The sequence below is a fragment of the Osmerus eperlanus genome, chromosome 6 (genome assembly GCF_963692335.1).
Source record: "Osmerus eperlanus chromosome 6, fOsmEpe2.1, whole genome shotgun sequence".
In the NCBI taxonomy this organism is placed as follows: domain Eukaryota; kingdom Metazoa; phylum Chordata; class Actinopteri; order Osmeriformes; family Osmeridae; genus Osmerus; species Osmerus eperlanus.
In genome coordinates this window covers 8,523,719-8,541,211 of record NC_085023.1, presented here as the reverse complement: position 1 = coordinate 8,541,211, position 17,493 = coordinate 8,523,719, and the positions used below count along the sequence as shown (strand labels likewise).

The following is a 17,493-nucleotide window of genomic DNA, read 5'->3' as shown; positions in this document are numbered from 1 at the left end:
TAAGTAAAAGTACAAGTACCCAGGAAAATAAAAGTAAAAGTACTACATCAACAATCCTACTTAAGTAAAAGTAAAAAGTACTTACTTTTAAATTTACTTTAAGTATTAAAAGTAAAAGTACTCACGCAAATGGGTTGTCTCTCCATGTCTAGGGCTGTACCATTTTGATAAAGAAGGCAGATATAGCTACTGGTAATACTTATGCCTCTACAGAAGTCACTAATAGTAATAATTATAAGCAACAGCATTTGTTTATTGGAAAGGTTGGTGTACTTATTGTGCTTACCCTCTGTAATACTTCTCACACTCTTACAATTCTGCGGATGACAAGTTATCTACCAGGGATTATCTGCAAAGTTAATACCATTAAGCCAAACCAATGAAGACAACATGTTATATCTTTAAATATTTTATTTAATTATAAAAGTGTAAAAAACGGAAACATGGAACATGAAAAACAAGTGTAAAACTGGTCAGAACAAGGCAGATCTTAGAACGAGAAATTTAAATTAAGGACCTGAAATGAAAATTTTACCATTGGTCAGGCAGCCAAAGGTTAGTGCAAAAAAAATGGCCATAATAAGAACATGGCAGTATAAGTGCCATTCAAAGCCCTTTCATCAACTTTGCATTAACAGAACCTTTTGTTCAATTTCAACAATAGTTGATTTTCAAAAATGTTTGACCCTATTCTGCCTCTTTTTGTAGAAAAAATATGCCCTGCTGTACTAAAGAGCCGTTCACATGCCGCAGAGGCAGGCAACGGCGTGTTCAGTTTAAGGGACAAATTGGCAACTGTGGGCACTGCCTTTAGGGTGTCCATGGAGGTAGCCGAGTTTGCCAGGTAGGCATCCAGTTGTTTCGTGGTTTCCTGGACGTTTCCCTTCATAAGGCCAAAGAAGTCGTCCTCCTCTGACCCGGAATTGCTAACTGGTGATGGGACCGGATCCTCCTCCATGTTTCTCTTGATGTAGTCCATGCCTACACAGAACAACCCAAACACAGAATAAAGGAAACATTATTTTAAGAGTACTGTTTCTTTATAACCATCATGATAATCGTGATAACTATGGCTGTGGTATTTTTTCTCCTAGTGACTATAACATATTTTTGGATCAACTGTCTGGAACAGGGTAGGTCCTTTGCCAGGCTTCCTTTCCAATTGAACACTTGCCAATTTAATAACCTTTTAAATGACTTACCCAGCTTCAGCAAGTCCTCATTGCTTGTCCACGATGTCCGAAACTTCGGAAGTAAAATTGCTGCAGCAATGAGCTCAGGGTCAGCAAGCATGTCTCCAAACCGTCGCTGTATTCCTTCTTGAAGGGCAGTAATCAGTGGCTGGCAGAACTTGGATGATGTTCTGAGGCGGTCAAGCTTCACAGTTAGGAGGGTTATAGTGGGCACCAGCCATCCCATGTGAACATCCACCTCTCCCTGCAATATGTTTAGTGCCTTTGAGATTGGGTTCATGGTTGATGCATATTCTGTCAAGAAAGAAAGTTCTGCAGGGCTAAACCTGTAATACACAATATCAGAATGTGCAGAATGTCATTAAGAGATATATGAGAAATATTTCACATACCTAGATATACACAGTGTTATTAAACAAGTGAATATTCAGCTATTCTGAATATTTCAACATGCATGAGAATACATCTGAAAACAATAGCAATTCCAACCAAAATGTTTATGCAAGATTATGAGGGAGTCAGGTGGCTGAGCGGTGAGGGAGTCGGGCTAGTAATCCGAAGGTTGCCAGTTCGATTCCCGGTCATGCCAACTGACGTTGTGCCCTTGGGCAAGGCACTTCACCCTACTTGCCTCGGGGGAATGTCCCTGTACTTACTGTAAGTCGCTCTGGATAAGAGCGTCTGCTAAATGACTAAATGTAAATGTATGTGTTCAGCTACATATTATCAGCAGCCCGTCTCATAATAAGGGATAGGCATTGAGACATGACACAGACACAGTGTTCTAAATTATCTAAATAATAATAGGCTACTCTACTGCAGTTGACTTGAATGAAGTGTACATGATTAGTCAACTATAATATTACAACACCCATATCATAACTGTGCATCTGCTCCGAGCCATACTTACATGGGGACTTTGAGTGCAATGGTAACCGCTCTGATGGCTCCTTCTCCACTCTCTATAACTATTCTCAGTATTCTTTCAACTGAAAGAAAGTGAGAGTTCCACCTTGTGTCTACTGGGCGGATGAGTTGCAGCTTGCACTCCTTTTCAACTACCTCTGCAGCAGTAGATGAGCGGGCAGTCTTGTTCCAGAGAGCTGAGCACTTGGCAAATGCTGCGCGGGAGATCTTCCTGTAGCCATCCTTTGACTCTGCTTTTTTGGCATCCACTGTTGATATCAGATTCAGCAGATGACAGGCACAACGGTGATGCTTTGGTAGTTGGTATTCAGAGCACTCATCTTCTTCCATTAAAGCTTCCACTTCAACGGCCTCTGTCTCCACCTCCGGATCTTCATCATCCTTCTCACTGTCATTCCCATTTTCCCTCTCCTCTTCAGTTGTACTTCCCTCTTCACCAGCATAAACCCTGAAGGCCTTTATAAAATTTGAGGCATTGTCAGTCGTGGTCCTCACAATCTTATCCCGAATGTTGTACTCGGTGTGGATGTCATTAAGGGCCCCGGCTAGTACATCGAATGTATGTGCTCCTTTAAGCCTTTTGCAAGCCAGAGCAACAGAACATCGCTCTAAGCCATCAGGCTCGATCCAGTGGGCAGTGACTCCGATGAAGCTCCGTCTATGAGCTGTCCAACAGTCTGTGGTTGTTGCTCTGTATTTGATGTTTTCCATCGCATTTGTCACTCTGGCTTTCATTTGCTTTGTGTTATTTTCCATTCTGTCCCTCAAGGTTGTACGTGACATCCCTCTGTAACTTGGCAGAATATGCTGCATTAACCCTTGTGTTATCTTCAGGTCATTCTGACCCATCAGTCATTGTGACCCACCGTTGTATTGCGACAACTTTACCGCATACAAAAACAAAGTGAAGCATTTTCTTTTAACCGGTGGGCTGTCTCAGACCCCCCACATTGCGAAGGTTAAAAGAAAATTATTTTTATTTGTTTTTGTATTGGGTAAAATTGGGTAAACACAACAATGGTTCGTTATGAACCTTTGGGTCATGTGACCCGAAGACAGCACGAGGGTTAAAGCAATGAAGCCAGGCTGCTCTACTACAACAAAAGGGTGCAAACCCTGGACAACAAAGTTCAGTACAGCCAGATATGTGCTCTTCTGAGAGGCTTTGATGTCCTCCAGTTTCAACTGCTTACTTGTTGAAGGACCCTCACCAGCAGGCAATGTCCCCTTCCTTTTGGTTGAGTTTGCTGTCAGGTCATTGTAATTCCCAAGTGTTCTGTGCTTTCTCTATAAAAATAGTAACAATAACAATAATATACTGTTAATCTTCATAATTTATTTAACCTGTAACTCAAATTCTCACAACCTAATTAAAAACATTTGCAGGGACAAGACTAATTTAATAGCACCATATAAGCAAAGTTCATTAACACTTATCTAACAACCTAGAAAGACAAGGGCCGATGTTACGTGGTGTCTTGTGATCACCATCTCTAGTGAAAGACGAGCCACTGACCACGAGACAGGCGGTAAGCACCACTGTACCAAGCAGACCATGAGGTTGAGCTAGCACGCTAGCTTGACATAGCTAACCTACCAGCTTTATCTTACCACTACGTTAAATAAATAATAAAGGTACAATCATGTCATTTTGATGCTATTACTGTATGTCAACATGCATTTCGCTAGATAACAGTATAATATCATGTCAGTAACCGAATTAAATATATATATTCATTTTCATTGACATTAACTTAGCATAGCAAGAACTCTGCTTACCTCGATATGCTTCTTTAAATAAGAAGGCGAATTCTTGAATGCTAGCAACTCCTTTTTTTGAGGTAGACAGGAAAGGCATTGAAATATCCACGAGTCATTCTTGGGGCCTTTGAAATCGAACATGTTTTTTAAATAGGGCCAAGGGTGGCTCATATCCGAGGGCTCAGATGAGGCTGACTCTGGATCCATGTTGAATAGGCAGTTACTAACTGCCAGTTAGTCAGGCTGTTACCGCTAGTGCTGCTGCCAAATGCACACTCTGCTGTCATTGGAGCTGATAGAGCCACCTGATTGGTTTAAACTTCCAAAACAGCAACGCAATCCATATTTTTGTGTAGGCAACATTTTGGCGAAACTGTGTTCATAAAATGTAACGAGTAACAACACATATTGTAGAAATGTAGCGGAGTAAAAGTATAGATAATAGCTGCAAAATTTAACTGAGTAAAAGTAAAAAGTATGCACTATTATTTTTACTAAAGTAAAGTACAGATACGTAAAAATTTACTTAAGTAAAGTAACGAAGTAAAAATACTTTGTTACATTCCACCACTGCTTGCTGTTATATACTTAGTAAATGCACTATATGCCAATTAATTGTCATATAATCGTCTTGTAAATGAGTATAGCTACATTATTTTACAAATAATATTATTTTACAGCCTAGTTTGTGTCTTCTAACTTGCAATGTACAGTGCTTGGTTTTAATACCTGATAAGCCAAGCCTGGACCTTCCCTTTGTGAATGGCTAGTGAAAAACATCTAATAAATGATGACATTTTGATTGGTTCCATCACATTTATTTTAAACAAAAAACTATAATGATATATTTAACAGGTCAGGGATGTTTGCAGCAGGCAACACAGACATATTCCTCTCAGTTGGATTTTAGCACAACAGTGACGGAACCTTCTGAGGCAGCTGTCACAGCCAACCTGAGATTTTGGATAAACATTAAGATTAATTTGTGGAATGATAATGAATGATCAAACATTAGGAATGGCAAAAACTGTCACTGTCACCTATAATAACATTACCACTTATACAAAGAAATACCAATGCTTCATTATAAATGTGTCTAGTAATGAAAAAAGTATTGTATTCAATACCAGTTGACAAGCTATTACCCAGTTAGTGTCGCCATCTAGATTGTCCACATCCCCGCATAGTTGGGGTGTGTCAGATATTATAGCCCCAAGAAATGGGGGGGGGGGGGGGGATTTTCGGATTTCGGCAGGTATGAAAAAGTGTTGCCAAAATCCTACTCCCCTTCTAACTGTTACATTTATGCAACTACTATCAAAAGCTTTTTATGGCACACTTTACAGGGCATGAGGAGCCACCAAAATCATTTTGGGGTGTGTCAAATTTTATAATCGCAAGATATGAGGGGGGGAGGATTTCGGCAGGTATGATGAACAGTGTTGCCAAAATCCTACTCCCCCAGTAAGTTAAAAAGAAATACTGAATTGCTGCCTCATTAAATAGTTGATTCAAGTAGCAGTTGGTTTTTAGGATTGTTAAATTGGTGAGGTAGCGTTCGAGATAAAGACAACTCATACACATTAGCCTACTGCAATGCATACAAGGTGAAAATAATGGGGCATTTAGTTGTATTAAACATAGATAAACACAGCTCTATTTGAACATTTCAGGGAATTCAGTTTTATTATACTGTTTCTAAAATGCATTGTGAAATGCACTGTAGTGCAAATGCGACGTTTCACAACTGATTACGTAGGATAATGTCTGCGGATTGAAAAACATCTGATTGCTGTTCTGCTACAGGGCAAACTGTTAACTCCTTAGTGGAGAAAGTGTTTGTCATTTCACTAACAGTTACAAAATTAAGCTGAGTTGTGGGTTTTATAAGAAGCCTATTATCAATCTGCAGATTAGAGAGAATGTTTAAATAACACAACGACTTACCGGTTTGCCAAATTTATTCGTTTTGATTCAACAATGAGGCTGCCTCTTGCAGGGGAAATGAGAAGACATCTATTTCATTCTACACTTCACTCGTATTTTGAGTTGTAAATGAGCAGCAAAAAAAATATGCTTTTAAATATATGTAATCTTTATAAATAATAAGTATGCATTTTTATATAAAATATACAGAAATATCAGTTGTAAAAATGAAATAAAAAAACGGACCCCCCTGTGCAACCGACGCAAGCAAGCACACCCTACAATTTCCCCAGAATTTGTACCCTCTCTAGTTAGTTATGTTATTAATTTGTTTACAATATTTTCAGGCTTATTTAATATAATAAAGTTCTGTGTAACGAATTATTATGGAAGGAATTATTTTGAACCCCCCCCCCCCCATCTCAATACAAGAGGGACACTTTCGCTTACTCTTTTACTCTCTTCCTATTTCTGTATAGAAGTATAAGGAAACTACAATATTTTACATACAAATACACTTCAGTATGTAAAAAAGAATAATACAGATCGGAAAACATGCCAACATGCACAAAAATACACTTATGCTGTGATCACAGGATGGTGTGTACAGGATGTTTGTTATGTGAGGGTTCTGGACTCTTGTACTCTGTCAGTAATGAGAGGGCACAATCGATGGGCAATGTCTCCATTGTAGCACGGGCCATGTACAGACTCAGCCCAGTTACTTATGTTGAAGCTATTTCCTCCAGCCATGCCGCAAAGACAGTAACTCCTTTTTGATCTGACTGTGACTGACAGAGGTTTCAAGGATGGTCAGAACAGTTATCAATAGAACCTACTCATACATTCATCCTGTCAGGATAAAGCAGACTCAAAGACTCATTGAACAGTCCGACCAGCAGTTTATTGAACAGATGGATGTATGGCACTGAAATAGGTAATGAGTGGATTAACTGGATGGAGCACACACCTCTCAATGAATACGTTGGAGGTCATTTTAAATCCTTGGGCACAGGCAGGGCCGGTCCTAGGCATAGGCGACATAGGCAGCCGCCTGGGGCAGCATCAAGAGGGGGGCGAAAAATTCCAAAGTTCATCCATTAATTAACCGTCCCGCACCACCAGCAGAGGGCGCCAAGTCACATATCCGTTTTGCGGTTGGGGGGCAGCATCCCGATTTGCGCTCCCGGGAGGGGGGGGGGTGGGGGCGCTGTTCATACATCTCGCCTAGGGCTCCGAATGGGCTAGGTCCGGCACTGGGCACAGGCACAAAGACAAAGGAGATCTCTGGGGAGAAATAGCTAGCTAACCATCTCAAATCTGACTGCAGTTTTGAACACCATGGACCTAACTAATTAACCAAGTTTTCTCCTAAATTGAATACATCTTTCAATGACAGTAATGTCAATATAGCCTAGTTGTATTAACCCTCGTGCTGCCTTCGGGTCACATGACCCAAAGGTTCACAACGAACCATTGTTGTGTTTACCCAATTTCACCCAATACAAAAACAAATACAAATAATTTTATTTTAACCATTGCAATGTGGGGGGTCTGAGACAGCCCGACAGTTAAAAGAAAATGCTTCACTTTGTTTTTGTATGAGGTAAATTTGTCGCAATACGACAGTGGGTCACAATGACTGATGGGTCAGAATGACCCGAAGATAACACAAGGGTTAAAAGCTGTGTAGTCCTTTTTGGGGTTAAATAATTTGCTAAATGAATTAAAGGCCTGTTAAATGTAAAATCCAACTATAAATGAATAAAAGAGAGGGTTCCAATCAAATCTGACAATTTATTAAACCTAGCGGTTTAAAATAATAGACATATTTGGGTTAGTTAGACCAGGGGTTCTCAACCTTTTGGAACTAAAGCCCCCCCAAGCTTTCCCCCTCATGTGTCACGCCCCCCCCCCCCCCACACACACACACACACACACACTTTCCTAGTCACAGTAAGCAGAGGGTTCATTGCATTTACATGCCTGCCATGAAATGCTCTCCACCCGCACGTTTCTTCCTTTCTACCCAAGCATTATGTACATTTGATAGCATGTATTTAATACCAATACATGTGTATGTATAGGTTGGACAGGTCTGAAAACCGAATAATCCATGGTACTAGTAGCTTTGGTCTCAGCTTTGGTAGGGACACTGCCCGGCACCCAACATACAGACCAGCCCTCTGGTGTTCTGGCCCAGGATCTCAGACACTAGTTTAGCTGTGCGCTGCTCTGTGTATTCCACGGGAATTACAAAGGAGAACGTTTGGAAGTTTTTTGGGAGGATATTGAAAATGGACCATCGTAAATGCAGTGTTCCAGGCTGTACTGGGAATGCTGCCACTTTTCATAATCTTCCCAAGGAACCAGACACTTGACGGGCATGGCTGATGTTTTTCTATGAGAAGATCCCTGTGAAGTTCGACGCTCATTTATTCATTTGCTTGAACCATTTCACCAAAGACAGTTTTGAATGAAAACCTTTGACAATTTAAAGAAGGACTTGCTAAGCCGCTGTTGCTTAACCCTTGTGTTATCTTCGGGTCATTCTGACCCATCAGTCATTGTGACCCACCGTCGTGTTGCGATAACTTTACAGTATACAAAAACAAAGTGAAGCATTTTCTTTTAAAGGGGTGATTGATTGCAAAACCGATTTTACCTTGTCATAGTTGAATAACGACAGTTCGGTGGGTAAAATGAACATACAGTGAACCTCAAAGTCCATTGACACCTCTTTCCTATGCAAATCTCAAAATGAAAAAATTTGGCTGTAAAACGCTATCTTTTCAACAAAGCCACCGGACTGACGTCAGTCCGGGGACCGCCTTTTTTGGCTCAGGTCTGTATCTTTGTCACGCCCCAAAATGTATATCCAGACCAGCCCACTCACTGGTGTTCTTGCCCAGTCCGAGGTAGCGTAGATCTCCGATGCTAGTTTAGATGCGCGCTGCTCTGTGTAGGCTACTTCTAAGCAATTACAAAGAATAACGTTTTGAAGTATAACAAGGATATTGAAAATGGACTACGGTCGTAAATGCTGTGTTCCAGGCTGTACAGGGAAGGCTAACACTCATAGTCTTCCCAAGGAGCCAAACATTCGACAGGCATGGCTGCTGTTTGTCTATGAGAAGATCCCGGCGAAGTTCCACACTCAATTATTCATTTGCTCTGAACATTTCACCCAAGACAGTTTTGACAACCTTGGACAATTTCAAGCAGGATTTGCTAAGAAGCTGAATGTGCTGTTCCGACCGTACGCTTATCGCAACCGTAAGCTGTAGGCTACAGTATGATTTTGTCGGTAACATTCACATTTACATTTAGTCATTTAGCAGACGCTCTTATCCAGAGCGACTTACAGTAAGTACAGGGACATTCCCCCTGAGGCAAGTAGGGTGAAGTGCCTTGCCCAAGGACACAACATCATTTGGCACGGCCGGGAATCGAACTGGAAACCTTCTGATTACTAGCCCGATTCCCTTACTGCTCAGACACCTGACTCCCTAACAGTAAACAGTAACAGTTAAGCAATGCTAACGTCTCCTGTATCTATCATAGGTAGAATGCTAAATACGCTTCTAAACACATCAACATACTTTACTTAGCAAATGACTCTAGCTAGACTAGCTGTAGTCGGCATTAGAGGGGGAAGCTTCCGAAAAAATAGCCAGAAAACAAATAGCAGTCTGTCCTATTGCTAACGCCTGTCTAGATTATTTGAAAGAACTGGAGAAAGGCAGGTGCTAGATACAGGACACGTTAGCATTGCTAATAACTGTTACCGACAAAATCATACTACAGCTTGCGGTTGTGATGAACGTAAGGTCGGAACGCACCTCTTTTCAGCAACAGCTTCATAGCAAATCCTGCTTTAGCTACATTGTCCCAGGTTTTCAAAACCGTCCTTGGTGAAATAGTTCGCGCAAATGTGTCGAGGGTCGAACTGCACAGGGATCTTCTACGCTACGGTATAGACAAACATCAGCCATGCCCGTCTAGTCAATGTTAGCTAGACTCTAGCTCATCTGCTTTTTATTGGGTGTGCTTTGCCTTCGGCAAGGGCACAACCTTTGTTCTCTCACATATATATATTATTATTATTGTTTCTCTTCACACCCCTAAGCCTTCATCAATATTTGGACTACATAGACAACGTCGATGTCAAAAGTTTCGTCTTGGTAGCGATTGAGTTGCTTGTATTTTTATTTACGTTCCGTTGCACGGTTTAAGTTTTTGTGGCGAAAAGTGAAGCTAACAGTGGTAAACTTGCTAGCCACAGTCAATGACGCTACTTACATACTTACTAACGTCACGAAAACTCGCGTGACTACCTCTAGCAGAATATTAGTATAGCAGCTCGTTAACTTCTGGGAGATAGCTAAGCTAACTGCTTTACTGCAAGGCAGCTGCAGAAACGCCACAAGCAAAGAGGCCAGGGTGATAACTATTTACTAATTTTACTTTGTGATATGACACAAAATCGTGATGTGTAATGTACAATATAAGCTGATATTATTAAGGAAGTACATCTACTTTCGGAAACTGTAGTCTACTATTTCACTGAAGTATTAGCATCATGACATTAGCCTCTGTTGCCCGGGCAACACATACTACAGTGGTCTATGATGCATCTGTTTTCAATCGTTAAAATAAACATTCCTCACAAATACATTTTCGTTGTAGGATTTATTATGACATTAGATTAGATTTATTATGACATTAGATTCATAGATGACATTAGGGAGTCAGATGGCTGAGCGGTGAGGGAATCGGGCTTGTAATCCGAAGGTTGCCAGTTCGATTCCCGGTCATGCCAACTGACGTTGTGTCCTTGGGCAAGGCACTTCACCCTACTTGCCTCGGGGGAATGTCCCTGTACTTACTGTAAGTCGCTCTGGATAAGAGCGTCTGCTAAATGACTAAATGTAAAATGTAATGTAGATTACAAGTAAACGATTTGTGGGTGGAATTATCATTACCTGTGGTTTCAAACCAGTGTAGCTCACTGCAACGCTGTAGCCATAGAGTTACTATAACTAGAGGAAGCAACTTTTGTCTTCCAAGATGGCGTCCCCATTCATTTCTATGAAAAGTGCTCAGTGGCGCAGTGAGGCAAGCGAGAGCGCGAAACTGGACCGCGCCATCTTTCCACTTCTGACTCTTCCGGTCTAGCTTTAAACAGTGGCTCTTTTTTTCCCTAGCTCCGAGACCTTGTGCACGCTTGCAACTAGCTGTGCACGTCATACTTTGCGACAGCCAGTGGCGAGCATAGATTTATATGGTTGCGAGCGTGTGAGCTAAGGCATTGCAGTGGCAGAATGGGGTACAAGTCCGATAAGAATCAGAGACATGATGCAAACTTTACGTAAATGTATGCTGTCATTGTATAGTATTCCTTTCACTTGGTTGTTAGAAATAGGCTATAGGGCTAAATATAGGGCTATTCTAGATGGAACTTATCACATATGTTGCTTTTTTTCTTGTGATTTGAGTATGATTTCCAACGCATTGTATCGGATTAAATAAACTTAACATGAACACCTAGCTCCGTCGTTGTTCTCGCCAGGCAAAGAAAGCTCAATAGTTATTTTGGTAACAGAATTCTTCCATAATGCAGACTTATCATAGCTTACTGTCAACTGTATTTTCAAACAAAATGCCACGAAATTCACACTGCCTTCAATTTACATATCAGTGTAGAAATGTGGCCTGTGCCTATATGGTCTACAAAACCAAATGCCTATTAATGGATATAACGTGATCTAACAAGACTTGGAAATAATGTAATAAACTAGAGAGGGTACAATTTCTGGGGAAATTGTAGGGTGTGCTTGCTTGCGTCGGTTGCACAGGGGTCCGTTTTTGAATGACATTTTTACAACTGATTTCTGTATATTTTATATGAAAATGCATAGTTATTATTTATAAAGATTAAATAGATTTAAAAAAAACAGACAAAAATGCTGCTCATTTACAACTGAAAATACGAGTGAAGTGTAGAATGAAATAGATGTCTTCTCATTTCCCCTGCAAGAGGCAGCCTCATCGTTGAATCAAAACGAATACATTTGGCAGACCGGTGTAAAAATTGACCTCATCTCTATGACTTAAACGTCATTTTAAGTTTTTCCCTTCTCGTGATATTTTCAGGCATGTAGCCTACTCATTGCATTCATTCATTAATAAAACACCCCCTTTGAAGATTATTCTACGACGTTACGGCAGTAGAAGATGGAATCGCGATTCAAACAGTACCATCTGCTAACTGAAAATGTGTCCCCAAAAACGTAAATAAGCTTGACATTTATTTAGTGGAAAATCGCTCATTCATAAAAAGCTCACTGGTAGCGATCATTGTCAGTAACAATGCAAAATGCGATATAGCCCTGTGTGGAGAAGCTGCCCCGGTAAATTGTACTACTACAGTATAGTACTAGACTACTGCTGTGTTCGTCTTGGTAGCGATTGCGTTGGTTGAATTCGATGTAACGTTCCGTTGTGCGGTTTAGGCTGAAATTAATTATTTTCAAGAACAGATTGACAAAGCTTAGGCTGTGGCAATGAAGTTCAGGTTAGTAGTCAGATAGTTTCACCTATTGAAAGACTTTTGATTTAAGTAAGGGGAGTGCCGAACATGTTCTGTCGCCGTTTGACTTCCTAAACAGCTGTGTAGATGTTTTTGTAGTGTGTCTCGCGTAGGCTACAGCGTTGCAGTGAGCAACACTGGTTTGAAACCACAGGTAATGATAATTTCACCAACAAATCGTTTACTTGTAATGTAATGTCATAATAAATCCTACAACAAAATGTATTTGTGAGGAATGTTTGTTTTAACGATTGAAAACAGATGCATCATAGACCACTGTAGTATGTGTTGCCCGGGCAACAGAGGCTAATGTCATGATGCTAATGCTTCAGTGTCTATGTAGTCCAAATATTTACTGATCCTTAGGGGGCGAAAATAAACAATAAATAAATAAATAATATATATGTGAGAGAACAAAGGTTGTGCCCTTGCCGAAGGCAAAGCACACCCAATAAATGTGTTCAGTCATCATAGCCCCTAATGTGCGAACAAAATGTAGGCCTCGGCCACTAGCCTCGCATTTAGCATTCATTAGAATCTTTCACACACAGTAGGCCTACACAAATCCATGCATAACATGGGTTTAATGATCTGTCCATTTACCAAATACAATATATTCAAATTCAACGATAAGAGGTCATAAGCCCCCCAAAATGAAGTGAAAGAAAGTAGCCTATAGTCATCCTAACAGTGACAACTAATAATAAACAAACATAGGCCTATATAACAATTCTTTCAGCAACAATTTGGGCAAGCTACACAGGAAACCAAGCCTCCATAGAAAAAAAACCGAGTGTGCAACACACACACGCGCACTGCAATTGACCACTTACAGGCATGCTACGATTTAACTAAAATTCCACTAGACTATGATAATTTTCTTTTCCAAACTGACATGTATTGTGCATCTCTCAAAACCAGCAAACTCATAGCCTACACACAGGTCAAAACTCAAACACATTATTTATCAATTTCAGACGGCTGAAAGTCCTCTCTGCCTTAGCACTGCTTATTTAAGTACCTAAATGCGATAAAGAATGGCAAGGTTGGGGAAAGCACGGAAAGGCAAATTTCTCAGGCATTCTCCTGAAATCAGCAAAGCGATGTTCAAACTGCGAAAGTTTACTCAACGTCTATCCTACTGTACGTCTCTACGTCATGTAAACAAATTGAAAATGTATATATATTTAGTAAAATTGTCTTTTCGTTAATCCCCATGCTTGATGGAGTAACAGGAATGAATGAGACACTAAAACCACCTGATGATCACGATAATCCTTGTCCATACAACTAGCCCAGGAACACTGCGCCACAATAATAATCTCACCTACAAAGAAGGAATCTGATATATTTGCGAAGAGACTGATTGCACACAACTATATGGAAAAACTATATTTAGTAAAATTGTCTACCATGGATACAATCAACGTTTTGTAGGCAAAGAGAAATTATGAAAAAAGAAAAACAGTTTACTCAACGTCTATCCTACTGTACGTCTAAGTCTCTACGTCATGTAAAAAAATTGAAAGTGTATATATATTTAGTAAAATTGTCTTTTAGTTAATCCCCATGCTTGATGGAGTAACAGGAATGAATGAGACACTAAAACCACCTGATGATCACGTTAATCCTTGTTCATAGGGAGTCAGGTGGCTGAGCGGTTAGGGAGTCAGGCTAGTAATCTGAAGGTTACCGGTTCGATTCCAGGCTGTGCAAAATGACGTTGTGTCCTTGGGCAAGGCTCTTCACCCTACTTGCCTCGGGGGGAATGTCCCTGTACTTACTGTAAGTCGCTCTGGATAAGAGCGTCTGCTAAATGACTATATGTGAATGTCATACAACTAGCCTAGGAACACTGCGCCACAATAATAATCTCACCTACAAAGAAGGAATCTGATATACAACACAACTATATGGAAAAACTATATTTAGTAAAATTGTCTACCATGGATACAATCAACGTTTTGTTGCCAAAGAGAAATTATGAAAAAATATACAGTAAAGCAACAAAATGATATGGCGTCAGTTGACTTACTTGTCCGAGGTTTGTAGCTGGACCAAGGAAAGTTGGTACTGATCCAGACTTTTATTTCAGACGGTCAGCAAGACTAGCTTTGTATTAGCCCAAGTTGAGGAAACAGTCGTCGCTGAAATGTTTGGCGCAGACATACAACACTTTTGGAAGTTGTGTCGGTGCATTTCCAGAGAAAATAAAATGAAGACACTGGTTCTTCAGAGGCTCGGATGAAGGAACTAAAAAAATACTTTGGTTGTCATTTGTACATCCAAACACTGATCAACTGCTATGCGCGTTGGTTTGCAAGCCATGATGTCTCTCGAGGAAAAAACGATATCGCACTTGCACGGTCGTAGCTCAATTTCTCATGGGCGGGCCAGATTCTTTGGGCGGGCAAAGCAGAGATAGGGGAGGTAACCTTTCCTCTTATGACGACATAAGGAGAAGATTTTCAAAACCGAGCGTTTGAGCTTTCATTTTCTCAAAGGTGGAGAAGAATACCCAGGGCTTGGTTTACACCTATCACAATGTATAGCCACTGGGGGACCAAAGGCAGGCTAGGGGAACTCATATTAATGTTAAATAACCTTCTAAAGTGACATTTTCATGTCATGGGACCTTTTATGGCGACGACAATGAGTAACGTACAATCGTCCGGCTGAGTTGTTTGCAAATGGCTGCTGAGTAAAAAAAAAAAAGCCGATCTGTGATTGGACAGGAGCCCCGCGTGCCAAGGCAATGCAGGGAATTTAGCCAAGCATACATATTTCAAATATTCATAATAAATCGACTTTGCTTCTTACATTAAACTATTTGTCAGATCTGTGTACTAAACATTATCAAGTCTTCATATGAATTTGTGATTGAATCAGAGTTTCGGTTTATGAGGATGTAAAAAGCATTATTTTAGCTATATTTCCTTTAATTTGGAAATATGAAGTTGCCTTTGCACATAGTAACATTTCGTAGTGTCTTCCTCGTGTTGTGAAGGAATGATAACTATACTGCTAATCAATGCTGCTATACCAATCACTACCTTATATACATATATACACATATATTATGTAATGCTCTATACTAAAACATGTATCCAATTGTGATCAATTGATTTAATAAAGAACATATGAGATCATGCAACAGGATGCTTTCTGTGCAAGTAAGGTCAAGGTTCTGTGCATCATCGACCCTGGCCTGGTCTGCCTCACCCCTTCTCCTGGAGACACGACCCCCCCTCCTTCCTTGGAGGCGCAGCTCCCATTTCCCTGCACGCCATCAGGACCTTGGGGCGATCTACTCCCTTCCCTGGAGCCCCCCTCCCTTGGATTACCTCAGACCTGTGGGTCTTGTCTGCCCCCCTCCCTGAGTAGACCTGTGGGTCTTCTCCGCCCCCTCCCTCTCCGAACATCACCAGATCCTTGGACTGCCCACCTTGTGCCACCATGAACGCCCTGGACATTTAATTGGACAACCCACATTCCCACCCCACGGCCTTCTGACCAATCGCCTATCACAGACCTCCCTCTCTGGGGGGTACAAGACCTGTCTCCCGAGGACAGGGAGAGAGGACTTGGTGTGGGCAGAACTCTCTCTGATCTCTGTCACGACCACTTTCTCAACGAAGGCCTTCGTTTGTTTTATTCTGAGACTCTGTTTCTGTGAGACTGCTGTTGCATCGACTGATTCATTGTACTAGACTACGAACTTCCTGGTGTGTTGTTTTCATTGTGTATCTTGTGATTGCATCATTACTTACATTAAACTACAAATAACTTGGTCCGATATTTAACCTTGTATTATTCTCCACTACCCAGTTACACAATCCTTAACAGTGTGTGGAACAGATCTAGTCCCTAGGTCAATGTGGCACTTATTTATGGACACATGAAATATGTGCAACAGGTGTAAAGTTTTATTAACATAAGTACATTTTAATAATTTGACAATTCTGCAATGTATTCCATATTGCTTCCCAAACTATAGAAAGATATGAATTCTACACACGTAGGGCTCAGATTCGAGTCAAGCGTAGTTACGGTTCATGAGGAGAATAATTTTGTAGTTTAGGACACATTATTGTACTGAAAAATCCAATATGGAGGTCGATATAGGTTCTTGAGGCTTTTTTGTTCCTCATGTGAAATAAGGCATACGTAATGAATTTCAGAATTTTGGGAGAAATGGGTTGGGCGTGGCCTGTAGCGCCACCTTCTGTCTAAAGTGGCCCATGTTTGGTATGGTAGTTACTAATGTGCTGCAATTTCAACATGCCAAATTTCACAACTGTTTACATTACTGGTCTAGGGGCTGCCATTGACTCCCATTAAACTAGAATAAGAATTATAATACTTACAATAACAATAGGTTTCCTCTTGGCAGAGGAACCCTAATAATAAGAATACTAACAAAAACTATATATATGAGAGAGAACAAAGGTTGTGCCCTTGTCAAAGTAAGGGTGAAATCCCCACCAGTCAAGTGTGAATTAGTGCAGCTATTAAGCAGAATAAAAAAAGGTTTTGATGTACCATTACACGCCAAGACAGCACCGGCCCCCCCTACATTGGAAAATAAAGTCTGAACCAGAGAAGAGAAACTCTGTACAAGAACACCCTGTCCCCCCCCTGTCGTTTTCAACTTGCAACACAACTTCCAGTCCAGCATTATGCATTTTAACCTTTCCATACCTCCACCATTCTCCTTGACCCCTGCTCCCCAGAGTTTCTGCTGTTTGAGAACATGATGCACCACTTCAGCTACAATCTGTTCTATTTAGTAGAATCTAATAACATCTGTTGATGTAATGTCTTTGTTAAATCAGTTTAATCAGCATTGTTGCAAGTTCAGTTTTTTTCCATGTAACAGTAAATGGAGGGAGGGAATTTTATATTAATATAACATTACAAATATTGTATACTTGACTATTTTACACAAGACTACTAATCATTTCAAACAAGAGGACAGGATCACATCCACCACAAAGGTGACCATTGACAGTTTGAGCTGACAATTCACGTGCACATTTTTTATTAAATAATACTTTTTACGTCAGGAATATTTTGTATCCAGTCAACACTGAC

At 40.5% G+C, this 17,493-nt stretch overlaps 1 protein-coding gene across 1 annotated transcript; it reads right to left on the bottom strand.

Annotated features, from left to right (window-relative positions):
- Positions 1 to 274: 274 nt before the first annotated feature.
- LOC134022838 (uncharacterized) lies at positions 275 to 1,636 on the bottom strand. Its single transcript, XM_062464584.1, has 2 exons — positions 1,203 to 1,636; positions 275 to 981 (listed from the first exon to the last, which is right to left on the bottom strand). Exons 1-2 carry the CDS (start codon positions 1,471 to 1,473, stop codon positions 632 to 634), a joined length of 621 nt encoding a protein of 206 aa, XP_062320568.1. The 5' UTR covers positions 1,474 to 1,636; the 3' UTR covers positions 275 to 631.
- Between the last annotated feature and the right edge of the window lie 15,857 nt (positions 1,637 to 17,493).